Here is a 20,938-nt window from a genome sequence, read left to right on the forward strand (position 1 = left end):
CAGGGAAGGGAGACAGATGGGGTGCAGGCACAGTATCCCATGAAGAGCAAATGGAACATGTGCACATAGAAGAGCAAAAATGTAACCCCAAAAATCAAAATAAAACTTGAAAAATTAAAAGAGTAAACATCTTTACTATTTAAAAGCACCTACAAAGAAAACCCTACACAACAAGCATACTTCACATGTGAAAGCTGGACAGCTTCTCCTCAGCTTCTAGGAAACAGATGTGGATACCTTTTCTATTCAACATTGCAGAGGGGGCTGGACCACAGAGACACCTGATTTAGACAAAGAAGACAGACCAAGGGCAGTGCATTCACCCAAAGGTGGCCCTATGGACAAAATGCCCATGGGAAAGCAACAACACATGCCCTCTGGGTGCAGAGGTGAAACAGAGAAACCTCCTGCTCTGTGGTAGTCAAGAAATCAGGACAAGCACTGCAGAAACCCAGGATTCTGAACTAACAAATACCCTCTAAGCCACCAAAAAACAGGAATGTTTAAATAAATACGTTGTTTAGGGACACATTGCCTATCTGGAGAAATGACTGAGAGGACAGGCTATGGCCACAGAGTAAGACACGGGAAAATCTCAGAAAAATGAGGTAGAGCTGGGGAGGGGCCTGTCAAACTTCTATTTCTTAACCTGGATGAATGTGAAAAGTTTTCTCTGTGACTGATCAGAGTCACTTCTATTCTTCTCTGTATATGCTGTATTTCATAATTTAAAAAAAATTTTTTTAATGAACAAGTTTGAACTGTTGATCAAATTAAATGTTTAGTAGATACAAACTATAAACCATGTTCAGTGGATATAAAAATAAAAAATGACCGTTCAAGTTCATAAAAGTTAGATGGAAGTTAAGTAAAACAGAAAAGCCCAGGAGAACCAACAAAGTAAAAGAAGGGCCCTAAAACTCAGTAGAACAAAGAACTTGAAGAAAAAGTTATAAGAACAAACAAAAACGGAATTTTAGAGTAAATGTAACAGAAATTTGAGTTATTATATCTGTAAAAGTCAACTGGAAATTTTAAAAACTCAATAAATGAGCAGAAAAATTATCCTAGTTTCTGGAAGATAAAGTGGACGAATTTTCACAGAACGTAGAATAAAAAGGGCAAAATGCAAAGTGTGGGGAAGAAAGCTTAAATATAAGTTAGAGCCATCACTTCTAAATATGTCTAAAATGTTTACAGATAGAGACAATAAGGAAAATTTTTTAATACAATTTCAGGGCTATTTTCCTCAGGACAAGGGTAACTCTTGTTTATTCTCCTGTTACAAAGCTGATGGCAGACCCATTTTGAGCTGTCCTATAAAGTGGAAACTGAAGTATAACTTCAATTAATTCTAAATCAGAATCATAGTCACTTAAATTAAAAAACATCAAAATTCAAAGCTTCAAGAAGACAAGTTTCATTCCAATTTGTCAGCAGTACAAACAGTACCTAGAGCAAAGGACCTGGCTGACTGCACACACTCCCTGGCTCAGTTATGTCAGGTACTGGGCAAGGATTTCACAAAGTCATTCCATGTCAATGTTTGCTCCAAAGTTGGACCCTATCTACCCACCTCAACCAAACCTTCTGGAGACAACTCCCAGGAAAGGGTGTTCTAGAACTTTCTAAGATAATCTATTTCAGGATATAACAACCAATACTAACAGAAAAATCTTCCTAAGTCTCTAATGATTCATCTTTATTTTTCTACTTATACTACCATTAGTGAAAACAGCAAGAGATTGCTCTTCCCTCGTTTCTTTGCAAAGAATACAAACAACAAGAATAGGTTATACTATGACAAAACTTTCCTCAATGAAAGTCCTTTACGTTAAGTTGCCATACCCATGATGCCAGGCCAGGCTAACTCTTCATGGTCGTCCCTTTCCTTTCCTGGCGCCAGGTGGTTAAATCGATCCAGATGTTCAAGCAGGCCACCCAGCAGTGGGACAGCGCCAGCCTCCTGCATAAGACCAGCATTTTTACTGAGCAAAAGCACTACAGAAACGACTAGTTCTGGAAGGAGAACACCTACATTTAAAAAGAGGGAAAGAAAGGATTAAGATTTAATAAAAGCATCTATCCTATAGAGCCAATTTATAAAGTTACTCTATATTTAAATTCTGATAAATCACCAACAAAATATCATTGTCCTTTAACATATTTCTACAGGATTATTTTATAGCTCATTTTGAAAGAGACAGCTGCTATAGCTATCAAACAGAATACTTTGAGTCGCAATACTTTTCAAAAACATTGTTTCAACACAGAACAATAACTAAAGACTCTTTCATGCAGAAAACTGCCTACCACTAATTTTACTACTAGAAAAAAATGCACTCAATAATAATGTTCTGATATCACAGAATTAACTTTTAAAAACATTAACCTATATTACCATTTTTCAAGGTCCTGAAAGGGATATCTAATTTTTATGTTACTAGAATATTAGATCTCATTATGAAGTATGGAGTCATTATTGAAGTATTAATAATGGAGGAAGATTCTCAATTGCTAATTATCATTACAGTGATATGTATCCCATACCAGGTGACTTAACAGAACTGTCAGTAACTAAAACCACAGAAGAAGAAAGGGACAACAGGACTAAAAAATACATGGGATAAAGGCATGCAGGTTTATCAGGAAGTGATAAACTTTAACTTTTATCCATCTCCAAAAACACACACACGTTCCCATGGAGGAAACAAAAAAGGTACCAGTGAAGTCCCCTTCCACAATGCAGGCCACCTCCGCAAAGTGGCGCCAGCTGGTGGAGGCGATGCTGGCGGCCACAGGGAGTATATCTCCAATGTGTGTGCACAACAGGGCTGTGTACTTCTTGAGCAAGGAGCCGACACCCATCAGCTCAGGACCTTGAAGAAAGATTTAGAAAATTTCATTTTCACTGTTAATATTTTACTTTGGACTTCAGAGGTGGGGTAGAGGCAAAAAAAAATTTATTTTATTTTATAAATTGTTCTACTATTCCACTCTTCATCTATACATCTTTTACCTATAATAAATGTCTTAAATAGCAGTCTCTTGCCCCTTTGGCCTTGGTCTTTTCATATCACATCATCTGAGGCACAGTGAATCTGGTTTTTACACATTGTACTATATAGTACCTAAAAACAAGATCTTGAGTATATAAATACATACTAAGGTCATAATATACAGAGTTTTAAACTTCATATACGTTATACAAATGCTTTCTAAGCCCATGTCTTAACATTTGTAAATTACCCCCAATTAACTAGCTATGCATTTTTCAGTCTCACAAAATCATCAACTTTTCTTTCTACATGTTTTAAATAGCGTATCAATCCTTGTGGCTTTGTCTTTGAAAGAGCAACCTCTTTTAAACTGTCAGTTCAACCATTTGAACCTGAAATTTTCCATCATGTTCAAGTATCTAACTCTTTTCAGAAAGTAACCAAGTTATTTTATAATAACTATGAATATTAATAGAAGTAGCAGACGTTTGCATCCCTGGCAGAGAAAGTTACCTTATGGAGAGCCAGCCACTACCCCAAGAAAAGCCTCCATCAACCCCACGTCACACACAGTGCTGATCAACTGCATATCGCCCTATGTTAATCCTCATAACCACTCTCAGGTAATATCTCAATCCTGGAGTAAGCAATCTATATGGCCCTCAGGAAATTTAGTCCCACGTGCAGCAGTTAATAAATCAGAGTTATAACTGAGACCCAATCTGGCTTCCCAGGGAGACACACTTTGTCATTCTTTCATGCCCATGTGACGTCTGTCTCCAAAGGCCCATAACACATGGCATAAATCTGATAAACTTTCTATAAAACGATCCTGAACATAAAGGATGCTACTTCTCATGTATGAAGAATGTAAATACTTAGACAATGAAATAAATGACAAAATACTGGTTTTGAAATATTTGATCAAAAAAAGTGGAAGCAAAATGAAGTCCACCAAAATCAGTGCATATAATAGTATGGGTATGCAGAACAGGGATGTCAAAAAACCTAAATAATAAAGTACTAGACACACATAAGACATACATTTTAAGCAACTTACTAGAAATATCTGCAGTCTGACCAAAACTTTCTCCTGGATAAAGTTTACTGATAAGTAAGCGCTGAAAACGCAGCAACAAATCCAATGAAGCAGATCTCTCACGACTGTGTTGCTCAAAGTCCAGACACGATGAGATCTGACGGGCAACATCTTTCAATCTGGCTACTGTCTGAGAAGCAATGTTTCTATGCAGGGAAAAAGGATTGCAAAATTAAACAAATTGTCTGTTTAAAAAAAAAAAGTTTAAAAAAATTCTGACACACTGAAATCAGAAATAGATCATCCACCCAGGGGGCTGACAGATGGCTCACCCCCCACAAACATCTGTCTGGTGCATTAGCCTCTGTAAAAACTAAGTTGAGGAGCATAAAAGACACAATGATGCCCTTTCATTTTGCAAATGTGCTCCTGAGAGTCGTGTAGAATGGTTCAAAATAACAGAATGGGGCAAACCCTTGGAAAGAGAAACTGGGTCATTTTTTTTTCGAAATCTCCATTTCAAATATAAAAGTGTCACCATTCTTTTTCTTTTTTTTTTTTAAGATTTACGTATTTATTTATGCAAGCAATGGGTACAGTCAGAAGCACGGGAGGTGAGAGAATTCACAAGCGCCAGAGTGGGGAGCAGAACAGGCAGAAGGACTGAAGTACACTGCTGAGGAAAGCAGCCGGCGCAGCAGGAAAGGTCTGTGCAGCAGGAAAGGTCTGTGCGCCATGTGGGACCCTCCCCTGGCAGCCGGGGATCGAACCGGCGCTGCAGAGGCTGCTGGCAGCTTCGCAGCCCAGCACTCAACTGCTGCGCCACCGGGGAGGCCTCAAATATAAAGTGTCACCATTCTTGAGGACAAGATTCACACCACAGCTGCACCAGCCTTACAAGTCAGCCTTTAGCACTTACTGGAGGATGGCACGCAGATGGCCCATGAGGGGTAGCCAGGGTTCAGAGAGTACAGGAAAGAAGACCAATGTGGGTGCAAACAGACCAAGTCAAGGTAACAGGTGCCCAAAGAGCACAGAGAAGAGAGGAGTGGAGGTTCCTGTGCCAAGTCTGGGGTCTGGCGAGAGCCATGAATCACCAGTAAGTGGAGAGAAAATGTATGAAAACTGACTCTGGGAAGGTACAATTAGAAGAACTGTAAATGGTTCTGGCTCCAAGGGTAGAATGCAAGAAGCAGAGATCAAGGGCAAAATAAGGACAAGAGAAAATAAGGAAGGGGAGTGGACAGTGCAGGAGACTGAAGTGCCAGGGTGTTAGGGCAAGAGTGTGCAACACTGATCCACCAAGTTTCAAAAGGAAAGTGCCTTCTGTGCCTCAGGTAACTCTGAGGCCAGTGTGAAGGCAGATTAAAGGGCAGAGGGAACACCAGATGAAACCCCACCACCCAGGGACAGTCCAGCCCCTGGTGATGAAAGCTGGATCCCTGTCAGTGAAAACAGAAGGAAATGGTCAGTGGATGGAGGAGAAGAGTCAAAACAGAGTCTGGTTTCAGGGTTGCTGTTCAAGCAGCTCTGTCACACCAGCCCTGCCCCAGAGAGAGGGCGAGGGCTGGCTGGCTCCTGGCACTGGCACACAGCGGTCGAGTCTGGCATCTCTGCACAAAACCAGGCCACAGGCAGGAGCTCAGTAACACTTCCTTGAGTCCTAATGTGACAGCAGGCATGTGGAAAGCCTTTACCAGTGGCACCTTCCCCATGATTCATTCCAGGATCTAACAGCGTAAGTGATGACAGGAGCAGGAGACATGACACTAGGTGCCCCAACACACCTTTCAACTCACATTCAGGAAGCTAAGGAAGAGCAGCAGGAGCGCTTGGCTGATGCATGGCACCACCCACCCACCCACGGGCCACACAAAACCGAGGGGGTGCTCACTGGGCCTTTAGTTGACCTTCCTTTTCTACTGGGAGGAAACAAGTATAAAATCTGAATGGATGCTTCGCATGAAGGAATGAACAGTAATAAAATACAACAAAGGTTTAACTTATTTCCTGAACATGAAATTCAGAATCATAATCGAAATGGGTAATCCTAACAGAGTTCACTAATCACAAAAATTTCCTAGCTCTGTATTTTCAAATATCAATGGTTTTCTGTAGCTCCTTGCCAGCATAAAACTAATGATTTACCCCCAAATCTGTTTTCATTGCTTATTTTATGGCAAGCTGTAATTTCCTCAACCTGTTTACCAAGGAATAAAGCACATGAAATGTCTCCAAAATGTCTCTACACTATTTTCAACAACTGCATCAGCTTAGTCAACACACCGAGTCTCCTTCAGTTGCAAAATCTTAAGGTAAAAAAAGCTAAAGTGAAGTCCATCCCTGCGAGGGGAGGGCACAATGTCTTAGCGTATGAAAAGAACTTGGATTTAGGACATCCTGCCAGTGAGAGAACTGCTGATGCACTGCTCTTTTTCTATTTTCCAAAAAATGTTTAAGGTGCTGTTCACCTCCAGACCTCAATTTTTCTTTAATGTTTTTAAAACAATGCATCTTTGTTACAAAACCTTCTGTGCAAGCAACTCCTCCTGGAGGGCCAGAGAGCAAAAACTATACTCAGTAAAGATGAAGATTCAGAAGAGGACCTGCTGTGAGGAGGGTCCAGAGAGCACACTGCCCACAGAAACACTATGCCAGGAGCCACAGGAGTAATGGTAAATGTGTTCTACCAGTCATGTTCATAAAAGGATACACGTAAAAAAATCAGTAAAGAAAATGCATTTGCCTCAATATATTGACAATATTATCACTTCAACATGAAACCAGTAAGTAGGAAAAGCTGCCCTGAAAATACCACAAACAGGTATTGAATTTGGGCTTATGCTATGCAGATATATCTGAATATAAAGCTATTTCAAATGTTTCATCACTTTATTCCACATTAAGTCTTCAAAAGCCATGGTGTATTTTACACATACAACATATCTCAATGTAAATAACTAAATTTTCATTGAAAATTCTTATCTGTGGGCCTCCCCAGTGGTGCAAAGGTTGAGCGCTGGGTTGTGAGGCTGCCTGCAGCCTCTGCAGCACTGGTTCGATCCCCGGCCGCCGGGCAAGGGTCCCACATGGAGCGCAGACCTCTCCTGCCACCCACTTCTCCCCTCAGCAGTGTACTTCATCGGTCTGCCTGTTCTGCTCCCTGCTCTGGCTCTGGTGAATTCTCTCACCCTCCCGCGCTTCTGACTGTACCCAGTGCTTGTATAAATAAATAAATAAGTCTTTAAAAAAAAAAAAAAGAAAGAAAATTATTATCTGCACTGAGACTCATAAAACACAGTAGAAAAACCAAGTTGATAGGGCCAAGTTATTCCAAACATATTTCAAAGTTTTCTAATAGCTAAAACTAATAGCTAAGTTTTTCTATATAGATATTAATTAACAAAAAAATTGAGTGACAACTACAGTGGCCAGATTTCTACCGCTCACCAACAAATGTGGCGAGCTACTAAGGAGGAGGCAGTACAGGCCCAGTCCATTAAAACACACAGGACTCCCCACACCAAAAGAGCAGTTTAAGCAAACAGGGGAGCGAGAGCACTGCCCCCCACGAGCACAGGAGCCAACACAGCCAAGGTCAGGGAATTCTGCACCCACTCTCAGCCAGAGACACCCAGGGTTCCCACACAACATCCTCAGTCAAGGAGAAACATTCAAGAACTTGGAAAAGCACTTCCCAAGACACTGGACACTGTAAAACACTGCACTTTTAATGACAAAGCTCTCAGCATCCCTTTTTTCAATCTGATTTTAGTTAACTCTGCAACATGAACACTGTTCTTTTTCTTGCTTCAGTTACCAAGCAGAGCAAAGTTTTACCTTTCAACCTGTATACAGCTGTCACAACTGAAATTTTCTAGAAAGAAATCCCAAGTACTTTCTACCAATGGCAACTACACTGAACTAATTCCCTTCATTTCAGTTTGTTAAACAGAAGATCAAAACGTGTGAAATATTGACCAAAAGGAATAATCATTATCAGCATTGGGGGGGGGGGGAACCAGGAAAAGAGTTTTTAATTAATATTTCTTAAAACCCATGTAAGGGTGCTCGCTTCGGCAGCACATATACTAAAACTGGAAGATTAGCATGGCCCCTGCGCAAGGATGACACGAAAATTCGTGAAGCGTTCCATATTTTTTAAACACATGCAATTTGCAGCAACATGGATGGCGCTGGAAGGGATCATGCTCAGCGAAACAAGCCAGAAAGAAAAAGAAAAATACCGGATGGTCTCACTCATAACAGGAATCTAGAAAACTTAAATAAGGGACCAGGAAAATGAATAACTATAAGAAAGTGAAAATCAAAATCAATAAAAAACTATGAACCAGAGACACTTTTTGGGGGGTGGGGGGCGGGAGGGGAGGGATTGGGTCATAATGGGGGGGGTTGCAATTGTATGGGGAATATAAAAATAAAATTTATTATTTAAAAAAAAAAAAAAAAACATGTAAGGAACTAGCTCTAAAACTTCCTCTTTTAAAAAGTTCCCACTATGGGCCTTCCCAGTGGCGCAGGGGTTGAGCACTGGGTTGCGAAGCTGCCCGCAGCCTCAGCAGCGCCGGTTTGATCCCCGGCTGCTCCCCCGCCACCGGAGGAGAGTCCCGCATGGTGCGCAGACCTCTCCTGCCGCCCGCTGCTCCCCTCAGCAGTGTACTTCGGTCCTTCTGCCTGCTCTGCTCCCCGCTCTGGCTCTGGTGAATTCTCTCACCCTCCCGCGCTTCTGATTGTACCCAGTGCTTGTATAAATAAATAAATAAATAAATCTTTAAAAAAAAGTTCCCACTAAATTCTGGGATTTGCAGCCTGAAACACCACAGAGCCTGCTACGCTCTGGGCTCAACTACCTAAGCCAAGCTACCAGATCTCTGCTTTCTCTAAGTGTAGAAAAACCAGGAGCCAAGTTTACATAGAGCAGTTTTGTTAAAAAGTGGGTAAGAGTTTGCTGTTTTCTAAGAAATGCCTTTCAGAAATCACCTTGGTTATTCCACTCTTTTTGACTGGCACTCACACACCAGCAGCATCTGCCCACTTCAGCCCTGGTCAAGGTTAGCCTGTTTATATTCTGAGCCTTTTTCTTTAATCTTTTTTTTATTCTTTGTTTAATTTTTAAATTAAAATTGGTCATACAAATTAATATATATAAGTCTAATATACAGAATGACACAATGAAACAACTGGTTTAAAAAACTAACCTTAGCATGATGATTTTTATTTACATCTACCTGCCTACTAATAAGGATATTTTCCTATGTTTACCTCACATACCAATTTCTCTTGTGTGAAAACCTTTAGAATCTCTAGCTCTACCAGACACACCCAACTTCTCTCATCTATAATTAAGAGTCTGTTCTTTACCTAAAACCTATCTCAAGTACTTTTCAGCCAAACACATTTTTGAGAAACTAAATGCTAGATCTCACTATCTTAATACAAAAACCAATGATGTTCCTGTTAAAACATAATATTGCTAACACTATTTACCTAAGAAGCTGCTGTATAAGCTGAACCAGAGGCAAACACTGTTTTCCAGAAGATTCATAGATCCCTGTATTAATAAGGTCTTTATCCAATGGAGTCCTACTTCTATGAAATGTGGAGGCATTCGCTTCCTGTTCATCAATTTCTTTTTCCTTCTGTGCTTCTTTTTTCGCTTCAATATCCTGTAATTCATAAAACAGAGACTGGTTACCAGTTATCTTAGCAGTAGGTGTGAAGGCTCCCTGGGCTAAGCCCTGATCCTTGCTGGTCTGATGTGTGTCACACATCTGGTGACAATGGCTCAGACCCACTTGTCAGAAATCCCGTCACTTATATTAATCAGTTTCTAAACTCAATCATCCTACAGTCCAATGTCCAGGCTGATAATCTCCATGAAGTACTAAAAATCTTCCTGGCTCATACAAAAAGCCAATGTGATCTGCCCCATCCACACAGAAGCTATCTGCTTTGTAAACATGAAGCTACAACTCATAGGGTATTTGCCCAAATCATGTATCTGATAAGAGACATCTGTCCAGAATATGAAATAATTCTTCTAGTTCAACAATGAAAAGATAATCTAAACACTGGCAAAGGATTTGAATGGACGACATACAAATGGTCAATAAACACATAAAAAAGATGCTAGACATCATTAGTCACGAGGGGAATTCACACCAGGATGGCTATGATCAAAATGGTATATGGTAGTAATAAGGATGTGGAAAAAAGGGAACAATTGTACATTGCTACTGGGAATGAAAAACAGTGTATCAACTTAAGAAAACAATCTGTCTATTCCTCAAAACATTCAACATAGAGTTACCATAAACCTCAACAACTTCACTCCAAAAAGATAAACATATTCACACAAAACCCTTAGGAGCTACTCAGAGCAGTATTATTCACAATAAAATAACAGTGGAAACAGCCCAAATGTCCATCAGCTGATGAATGACAGACAATATGTGCCACATCTGCACAAGGAAATGTTGATTAGCCATTGAAAAAACTAAAGGTCAACATGGATGTCACAACATAGATCAACTTATTAAACACCATGCAATTAAAGAAAACCAGACTCAGTCACTCACTCTATGACCCCATCTATATGAAATGCTTAGACTAGAGAACTCTTCAGAGATGAAGAGTTAACAACTGGGAGGAGTGGGAATCAAGGAGTGACTGTGAGGGGCACAGGATTTCCTTTTGAAATGATGAACATTAGATTGTGGTATGATGGTTACACAACTATGTGAACATACAAAAAACACTGAACTATACAGTTTTAAAGAGGAAGTTTATAGCATATAAATTATATTGCCATAAAGCTATTATTTTGGAAAACAAAAATCAAATACAATCAATATTCCAGAAGACCAACCATGAAACAAGCATTGTTCTAGTAACCAAATTTATTGAGAAAAAGCAGACTTTGTTCCTCTGGACCTAATTTTTTAAAGACAAAAATGCAGTCTAACCACAGTCTTCCTCCATCCTGACAAGTAGGTATAGAGAGGAAGGTCCCAACTCAGTGGTAGCAGTGGAATTCCTCTATCCTCTCACAGGGACAAGAAAGCAACGGGGATCAGAAAACTAAAAAATCTCCACGCTTTTGACACAGCAATTTCGTTTCTAGAATGTTTTTCCTAATAATCAGTCTTACAGTCAATGACATATTACTACAAGACTGTAATTTAAAATTATAGTAAGAATATCTGAAGCCTAATGGCAAAAAACAGTAGGTTGTCTTAAAAAAAAAAAAAAGAAGGGGCCTCCCCGGTGGCGCAGTGGTTGAGCGCTGGGTTGCGAAGCTGCCTGCAGCCTCTGCAACGCCGGTTTGATCCCCGGCTGCTCCCCGGCCACCGGAGGAGGGTCCCACATGGCGCGCAGACCTCTCCTGCCACCCGCTGCTCCCTCAGCAGTGTACTTCGGTCCTTCTGCCTGCTCTGCTCCCCGCTCTGCCTCTGGTGAATTCTCTCACCCTCCCGCGCTTCTGACTGTACCCAGTGCATGTATAAACAAACAAACAAATAAATAAATAAATAAATAAAACATGCCTCTATTAAAAAAAAAAAAAAAAAAGAAGCGATTTTCTTTCCATCTGACACTTTCCCCAAGCAACAGAAAAAATGGAAACAACAGCAGAATATTCAACACAGAACACATGGTAGCCTGATGAGTGAAGATGCAAATCAACATTATCACTGAGACTAGTCCTGGCGCCATAATCAATATCATTAGCAACATTTGTATTCCTAAATGTCTGGAAAACTATACACAAAAAATATTATTCTAAAAGATGGTTATTCTAAAAGGTGATTATTTTTGTTTGTGACTTTCTTTAGCTTCAAAAACATTTTTGTTTTCAAATAAAACAGGCTTTTGGCTATTTTTTTAGGCAGCTTTTATTATGAGATCATAATCCATATGTCTCTCTACCCTCCCCCACTCAACAACCAGGCTCTCTACAGCAGGAAGCACAGATTTTGTCAATTAATGGGTTCTAAAAATACTGCTTGGGCCATGTCAACATGTCTGAGTGGCCCACTGTCAATGGAGGGAGCTATGACATGGAGCCCTATGGGGCCTGGAAGAGAAGGAAGGTCTTGGAGTCAGCAAATGTATTGGTCATAACAGCTTAGCAAATATCTAAATTCCTGTGGTACTTATGTCATATCTATAAAATAGAATTTTAAGACAACTTCCCCACTCGAGATGGTTGACCAGATTAAAAGAGAAAAATATGTAGCACAGCACCTGGGCAATAACAGGTACACAGCAGTGGCAGCTGCTAACATTATTACATGTTAATTTTTTCCTAATGTTCCTGATTTAACCAGGGTATTTAAGAATGCTTTCAAAGACATATTTTTAATTAATTCATTTATTTTTAACTGAGAAAATCTCAGGGTACCCCATCAGGTAGTACCATCACAGGGCACCCACCACCAACTCACCCACATTCTACCACCACAGACCTTTGTGCTTCCTTCTCTCTCTGTTCTTTGCCCTGCCCACTCAAAGACATTTGTTACTGTACTTACTTCATCTAATTTTATCAGTATGCACTTTAAAAACAACTATCACAACAATGAAAGCAACAAAAGATGTTATGGAAGGACAACAAGCAAGTACAAATGAAAATTGAAACCAATGAGATAGCATTGCACCTAGAATACCTCAAGATAAAAAGTGTCTGACCTCTGAAAGCAAAGGTGAGGTCATGGAAATAATTATCCTATGACTGGAGAATCTGTCAAATTCATTGAACTAGAGTGGGTTCATTCTGTCATACTAATTACATCAAGATTTTCTTAAAACTAATAAAAGAATGTATATTACAGATAATACTTGAATGCTACCAAGTTTTAGTTTTTCAGTCATGTTGGTGATAGGTATTTCCTCACACACGTGCGCATGGCGTTTCACTCCAGCATACGGCCAGCTCAGATCAGATCACCTCCATCAGTTCACATGCACACTCCTGGGCCATACCTGGATTTCTGCAGTAATGGCTGCATTTAAGGCTGACTCTAGGCCTCCATCAGCCATTAGGCTGCCCACCAGAAGATCAATCATGAACCGACGACCTGGACTTATGTTAACTTCATTGCCTGAAACTGGAAAAAGGAAAGGATTTTTGCCAAATGAAGGTAAGCACCAGGCCCTTCCAGCACACTCCTGCACCCACTCCTCACCCCACCCCTAGCCCAAGCTCACCTGCACAGGGCAGGAGAGCAGAGAGTGCCCGAGCCCGCTCCTCTGCAGTGGGCAGCAGCACGGACCACCCGCTCTGCAGCACCGCCTGGGCAGCCACCTGCACGGTGCCCAGCACACCCGCACTGCTGGCCAAGGCCACCACCGTCTGCTTCAGGCTGTTGAGGAGGACGCTGCCCAGACCTAAACCAAGGAATTCTGGGTCAACCTGGTGACTAATGGCAGCATGCAACTGAAAGGAGAAAAACAATTTTCACTTAGAAGCCCTAAAAATGAGTGGATTTTTAAATCTTATTAAAGACTGAGTGAAATACAATTTGAGGTATTATTTAAATAAGAAAAGAAAACCTTCCAGTATATGTACTTTTTCACACTGAACTAAAAAAAACTTGAGCAATAGCAGTTGAGAATCCATATTAATGGATTTTACAAGAGGAAATTTTTTAACCCAATTATAAATAAGTATATAGAAAAGCTGAACAAAAAGCTCAACAAAAGTTAAAAAATGTGGAAACAGCAACCTCCACCCCTGCCCCAATCATCTGCACCAAACACAGAAACAGTAGATGAGGTATAACCAGAGGCGTCAGAAGAGCACACATCCAAGCAAGGAGCACACAAGGCAACTCCTCAAAGGCCAACACGGAGCTCACACAGATACACGTGGCAGGAGCCATGCAGTTCTGAGCTCAGACAGAGTCTCAGGACTTGAGACCCACAATGCCCACCCTGCAGAGCCGGGAGCTGCTCAGTCATCTGCCCAGGATGGACGGTGACCCACTGCCCACTCAGGCTTTGGGAAGAGACACCCCACAGAGACCCAGCCTGCCCGAGAAGCAGATGCGAAATCAAATATACACCACCATCTCACAGGTCAAGAAAGGGAAGCCAAAGCCCATCTACAGCTTAAGAATTCGTGGAACCTTGGAGAAAAAATACAAAACTGTCCTCCAGTGACAGCCCCCAGATATCCCATTCAGGGATACTGCCACAAAGAAATGCCCTGGCAAACATTACCCTGATGGTGGCTTGGCAGTCAGACAGCACAAGCCACACTAGGCGACCACGAGGGAGAGTCACAAACAGAGTAAAAGCAAAATATGCCCCAAGAGATGGCAGTAACCAAAAAATGCAATAAATCCATAAAGTAATTGTTCTAAAAGAACAAGGAACAGAATGCAGAAGTGAGAATGAGCGAAAATGAAAGACCTCAAAAAGATCCATACATATAAATTCTAAAAATGAGAAAAATAATTACAGGAATAAAACCTCAAAAAGCAGTGTGAAAACCCAGGACCCCTAGTTCCCGGAATTTCTCTGTGCGCTGCACCTGTGGGTCCCACCTCACAGAGGGCTGCCACAGGAGTTTAGTGAATTATTATGTCTAAAGCAGTGTTCATAAAAGTGTATATTAAAAATACGGCCAGGAGCCTCCCTGGTGGCGCAGGCGGTTGAGCGCCGCACTGTGAGTCTGTCTGCAGCCTTTGTAGAGAGTTTGATCCTGGCCGGTGGGCAAGAATTCCACATGGCGAAGCAGACCTCTCCTGTCTCGCCCTCTGCTCCCCTCAGCAGTGTATTTCTTCAGTCTGCCTGTTCTTCTCCTCACTCTGTCTCCAGTGGATCCCCTCACCCTCCCCGTGCATCTGGCCTGTACCCTGGTTCTTGTATAAAAATAAATAAATCTTTAAAAATAAATAAAATAGGGGCCTCCCCAGTGGCGCAGCAGTTGAGCCTCTGCAGCGCCGGTTCGATCCCCGGCTGCCGGGCAAGGGTCCCACATGGTGCACAGACCTCTCCTGCCACCCACTGCTTCCCTCAGAAGTGTACTTCATCAGTCTGCCTGTTCTGCTCTCCGCTCTGGCTCTGGTGAATTCTCTCACCCTCCCCTGCTTCTGACTGTACCCAGTGCTTGTATAAATAAATAAATCTTTAAAAAAGTAATAAATTAAATAAAAATAAAAATATGGCCAATTCAACAATAAAGTATATCCAGCTAAGGGAGAATTTGTGAACTGAAAGATAGTACTGAGTAGATCACCCAGAAGGCTGAAGAGAAAGCTAAAGAAAAGAGCATTAAAAAAATACATATTTTAAAATATCAAAAAAGTTATGCTTCTTGGAAGATAAAATGAATGAGTTCAGCATACCTACAGTAGGAACCTCAGAGAAATGTCCAAGATGGGGGGGAAGGGAGCACTTTAAAAAGTAAACTGAAGATTTTTTAAAACTTAACAAAGGTAATCTCACATCAAATGAGAATTATAACCTCAGGTTATACATATTAAAATAAATTTTCACACAGACATAATGTCTTAAAATTACAAAATGAAGGCAGAAAAATATGAACGGTTACCAAAGAAAAACACAAATTAGATACAAACAAACAACAATTGCATTAAAGCAAGACCTCACACCAGCAACAAAAAGGCCAGGAGATAACAAGATAATCAAAGAGCTGATGAAGAGTTTTCAGTCTTTATAACTCAAGACACTGACAAAGAAAACCCAGTGAAGGAGGAACACAGGAGGTAGGGGATATAAGCTATAATGACAAAACAAATTGGTTTAAAAAAAGACTACAGAACCAAGGAAGTAGAGCCTCTTAAAAATGATTATGATAATGATAGGAGGTAAGTGAAAAAATAGTAAGACAAGAAATGTTTTTGTCCCATTTCTATGTTGACTGGGGAGGGAGGAAACCCAGCTTACTGAGTCAAGTTCTCACAGTCCAGGCAAAAGACAGGCTAGCAAAGCCAGCCGGTCTCTCATCTCTCTGTCTCCTAATCGCCTTTTATCTTGCCCACTGGTTTCTCCGTGTACAACAGTAAATTCAATATATATAAATATGTAAACATTATATTCCAATATGTGTAAATATTATTACTTAAACTTAAGACACTTATAAAAGGAGGGGGAGGAAGGGAAATCATCAATACCTGAAGTCGCAGAAGATTCAGTGTCGCCACGGCCATGCACTCTTTCTCTTGGGGTGGGGGCCAGTCAGCAGTGCCATCCATCCCCTCGCTCACTTGTCGCAATAGGAGGTCCAGTTGCTCAAAAGTCATTGAACAGATGTCTACCACAAAAGGGACCCGGAGGCCGATGGACCACTCAGAACAAGATGACCAAGCAAAGCTCTATGGAAGAAACACACGAAAATGAATCTACGACATCAGCTGTTGAACTAAATGTTCCACAGGAGGAGTTCACTATTACGAATGGCAAAAAAACACTTAAATTATTATTCATTCCTTTAACTGTCCCAAATACCTACCTATTTCTTAATATAAATAACCAGAAATGAATAACAGAAAGCGAGCAGAACAAATTCCAAACACTTAAAAATAAAATTAAAGGACACATTTACTAATCCATTATTCAAGAGAAATTAGAAATTCTCAAGAGAAATAAGAAAATATTTTGAACAAAACAAAAGTAAAAATATATCAAAATTTGTACGCGCAGTTAAAGTTACTGCTTAGAGAAAAATTTATAGCATCAAGTAGCTTTTACACCAAAAGAAGAAGTCTCACGTCAATAATATAAGCTTCTCGGACCTCTCCTGTCTCGCCCGCTGCTCCCTTCAGCAGAATATTTCAGTCGGTCTGCCTGTTCTGTTCCCCACTCTGTCTCTGGTGAATCCTCTCACCTACCCCCCATACCACCACATCTCTGGCCTATACTGCAGCTTTTGTATGCATAAATAAATAAATCTTTAAAAAATAATAATACAAGCTTCTCCCTAAAGAAACTCAAAATATGGGCCTCCCCTGGTGGCTCAGTGGTTGAGCACTGGGCTGCAAAGCTGCCCTCAGCCTCAGCAGCAGTACCGGTTCGATCCCCGGTTGCCAGCGAGGGTCCTACATGGCATGCAGACCTCTCCTGCCGCGCCCGCTGCTCCCCTCAGCAGTATACTTTGTCAGTCTGCCTGTTCTGTTCCCCGCTCTGGCTCTGGTGAATTCTCTCACCCTCCCATGCTTCTGACTGTACCCAGTGCTTGTTTAAATAAATAAATAAATCTTAAAAATAAAAAAACAGTAAGGTGAAATCAAATGCAAGCTTGGAGGGAAGGAGTATAAAACACGAGAAGATACCAATTAAATTAAAAGCAAAAAATAAGGGCAAAATTAATAAAATTAAAGCTGTCTTCTTAAAAAAGATCAACAAAATGGATAAGCCTCTACTATAACAGACACAAATTACTAATATCAATTATGGTAGAGAAGATATCACTGCAAACGTTTCAAAAGGCTAGTAAGAAAATACTAAAAAAAAATGAAGGAAAACTTCATATACAAAAAATGGAAAACTCAGATGTAATAGAAGAATACCTAGTGCTACTATCCAGAAACAAATACTCTGACTGGTTCCATAGCTATTAAAGAACTTGATTTTGTATTTAAAAAACCTTTTGACAAAGCAATGTCCAGGTTCAGGTGAATTCACATAAAAATATTTAATAAAGAAATAACACTAGGGCCTCTCCGGTGGCGCAGCAGTTGAGCGCTGGGTTGCGAGGCTGCCCGCAGCCTCTGCAGCACTGGTTCCTTCCCCGGCTGCTCCCCAGCCACCGGAGGAGGGTCCCACATGGCGTGCAGACCTCTCCTGCCGCCTGCTGCTCCCCTCAGCAGTGTACTTTGGTCCTTCTGCCTGCTCTGCTCCCCGCTCTGGCTCTGGTGAATTCTCTCACCCTCCCGAGCTTCTGACTGTACCCAGTGCTTGTATAAATAAACAAACAAACAAATAAATAAATAAATCTTTCAAAAAAAAAAAAAAAAAAAAAAAAACTTTCAAAAAAAAAAAAAAAAGAAAGAACACTAGCTCTATGTGGTGCCTTCTAGAAAACAAGAGGGAGGAACTCATGCCAATACTTTCTATGTGTTCAGTTTCATCCTGATTTTAAAAAATCAAACAAAATCGTATAAGAACATCAAAAACAGCATCTCTGATAAGCATCAACAGAAAATTCCTCAACACTGTATTACCAAATCCAGCAATGTATACAAAAACAATACACCATGACCAAATCAGGTTTTCCCTACTAAAGGTAAAGATTTGGTCATTATTTGAAGGCTAATCTTTGTTTTCCACCATTGAAAAGGACTAAAAGAAGGCAAACTATCTGATCATCTCAATTGAGGAGAACAACAGCAACTGAAAAAGTTGATCATTTATTCACAATAATAAAAATTTCAAAAGCAGGAATTAAAGGCAACTCCCTTAATGTGTGAATAAGGCACCTGCAAAGAAAAAAAAAAACCTTCAACTAACATCATACTTAATGGTGAAAGACTGAATGCTTCCCCCTATAATGAGGAACAATGCAAGGATGTCCACTCTCACCACCCTTATTCAGCATCATATTGGATGTTCTGGTTCATGCAGTAAGGCCAGGGAAAGAAATAAAGGGCACTCATATTGGAAAGGAAGAAATGAAGCTGTTGCTACATACAGACAATGTAATTGTTTTTGAAGAAAAGCCCAAGGAAGCTCCTAGAAGTAGTAAGTTTAGACATCTGCAAGACAGGGTCAGCATGCAAAAATCGGTGTTATTTCTATATACTAACAAAGAATGATGAGAAACCAAAAATCTACAACATACTAAATCAAGCTATATACACAGTACCTGGGCAGGTCCACAGGCGATCCCAACTATGTGTTTGGTATCCAGTCCTGGCAGCGCAGCAGGTTCTGGCTTGGTCACACGCAAGGTGTCAAAGTGTTGGCACTGATCATTGCTGCCCCAGCTGTGAACCTCACTGTCCTCAGTTAGAGCCAGGCAGTGTGTGGAGCCCGCAGCCACATCAATCACCTTCTTCCCTAGGAGGAAAGAGTGTTGCAGACAGTTTCACATCTCTAGTCTGTGGCAATGAAAATATTTACAATAGACCACTCAGGTCAGAAAGCACTTAACATTCTTAAAGAGCAATGCGTTCCTTGACTATCATGTACAATTCATCTGTTTCAGGTAAGCTATTAAAAGCCCTGTTATGTTTTACCAACTACAATTTTAAAGATCTACAACCTGCAATATTTATGCTAGGGTATTCCAAAAGAGTTAATTTTGCCTCTTCCTTATTCAGATCTCCATTCAAAAAAAAAAAGCAAGTGTAATTTTAATTAACTATTAGATCAAATTCTCCTGTTCCAAAGGCATACATTTCTTTTAATTAAGACTATGGTTTTAGAGAAGTTTTATGTTCATAGAAAACTAAAGAGAAGGCACAGAGACCTCCATATACCTTTCACCCGAACACATGGATAGCCTCCCCATTATCAGTTGTTGAGGGTTCAACACTACTTGTTGAAAAGACACTGTATAGCCTTTGTTTCTTTCTAAAATCTCGTTTGACTATACAGGAGTCTATTTCTGGATTCTCTGTTCTATTTCATTGATCTATTTCTATTCTTTTCCCTTTATCACACAGTCTTGATTACTGTAGCTTTAGTAAGTCATACAGTTGAACAGAATGGGTCCTTCAACTTATTCTTCTTCAACACTGTGTTAGCTTTTCTGGGTCTTTCATCTCTCCATATAAACTTTAGAATCGGTTTGTTGATATCCATAAAATGTGTCAGGATTCTGATTAGAGTTGCACTGAATCTATAGATCAAGTTGGGGAGAAATGAATCTTGAAAATATTGAGTCTCCCTATTCATGACATGGACTAGCTCTCATTTATTTAGTCCCTCTTTGATTACATTCATCAATTCTATACATTTGCTCAAATAAAGATTTCTACATTTTTATTAGCTTTATACGTAAGTATTTTATTTCTTTGGATGCAAATGTAAACCAAAACAATTGCATCAACAATCACTTAAATACTCCTTTAGTAAGTTATTTTCTTCAGCTAATAAATTTAGCTGAGGAAGCTTACTTTCTTGACTAAAGAAAAGGATCTAGGGCTTCCCTGGTGGCACAAGGGATTAAGCAATGCACTATGAAGCAATCCGCAGCGGCCTCTGCAGCACATGTTCAATCCCCAGCCGGCCAGGGAGCAACCCACATGGAGCAGCAGACCTCTCCTGACTCACCCGCTGCTCCCCTCAGCAGTGTATTTCAGTCAGTCTGCCTGTTCTGTTCCCCACTCTGTCTCTGGTGAATCCCCTCAACCCCCGCATCTCTGGCCTATACCCCAGCTCTTGTATGCATAAATAATCTTCAAAAAAAAAAAAATAGAAGATATAAATAAAAAAGCAAATGACACTCAAATACAGCTCTGTAACAAACAACAAATTGTACAACTTACCTCAGAAGCTTAGAAAAAAATAAACACCACATGAGCACACAAAATTTCTAGCCATCAAAATATTCACACGCTTTAAGAAAAAATGATGAACAATGAATGGATGTGACAAATGCCACTTACATGTCTGACTTTCAAACTGCCTTAACAAAAGAAGCATCCAGCATAAACAAAGAATCCAGGACAGGGAAACAACAAACTTTAGCAATCATGCCAAATGCAGCCCAAAGTCTGTTTTTGTGAACAAAGTTATATAGGAACATAGCCAGGCCCACTTGTTTACACATTGTCTATGGCTGCTTTCAAGCTGCAACAGTAGCTTGAACTAAGCAGATGGGACAGAGTATGGCTCTTAAATCTAAAATACTTATAATCTGACCCTTTAAGAAAAAGTCAGGTCAGGGCCCTCCCTGGTGACACAGGGG

The 20,938-nt window shown here is 40.4% G+C and overlaps 1 protein-coding gene and 1 pseudogene across 5 annotated transcripts in view; one reads left to right on the forward strand and one right to left on the reverse strand.

Moving 5' to 3' along the window:
- The window catches only part of HERC2 (HECT and RLD domain containing E3 ubiquitin protein ligase 2), a 160,850-nt gene that overhangs the window by 91,090 nt on the left and 48,822 nt on the right, over nt 1-20,938 (reverse strand). For all 5 annotated transcript variants that reach the window (XM_037510126.1, XM_037510129.2, XM_037510127.2 and 2 more), the window contains 8 exons: nt 18,890-19,083; nt 16,200-16,400; nt 13,267-13,495; nt 13,042-13,166; nt 9,547-9,725; nt 4,060-4,244; nt 2,724-2,879; nt 1,849-2,034 (listed from right to left, as the gene is read on the reverse strand). In XM_037510126.1, coding sequence (XP_037366023.1) covers nt 1,849-2,034; nt 2,724-2,879; nt 4,060-4,244; nt 9,547-9,725; nt 13,042-13,166; nt 13,267-13,495; nt 16,200-16,400; nt 18,890-19,083 — 1,455 coding nt within the window. The remainder of the gene's footprint in view (nt 1-1,848; nt 2,035-2,723; nt 2,880-4,059; nt 4,245-9,546; nt 9,726-13,041; nt 13,167-13,266; nt 13,496-16,199; nt 16,401-18,889; nt 19,084-20,938) is intronic.
- Nucleotides 8,106-8,200, forward strand: LOC119245457 (U6 spliceosomal RNA; annotated as a pseudogene).

Source organism: Talpa occidentalis, unplaced genomic scaffold (genome assembly GCF_014898055.3).
Source record: "Talpa occidentalis isolate TD23 unplaced genomic scaffold, MPIMG_talOcc4v2.1 talOcc4.14, whole genome shotgun sequence".
Taxonomy (NCBI): domain Eukaryota; kingdom Metazoa; phylum Chordata; class Mammalia; order Eulipotyphla; family Talpidae; genus Talpa; species Talpa occidentalis.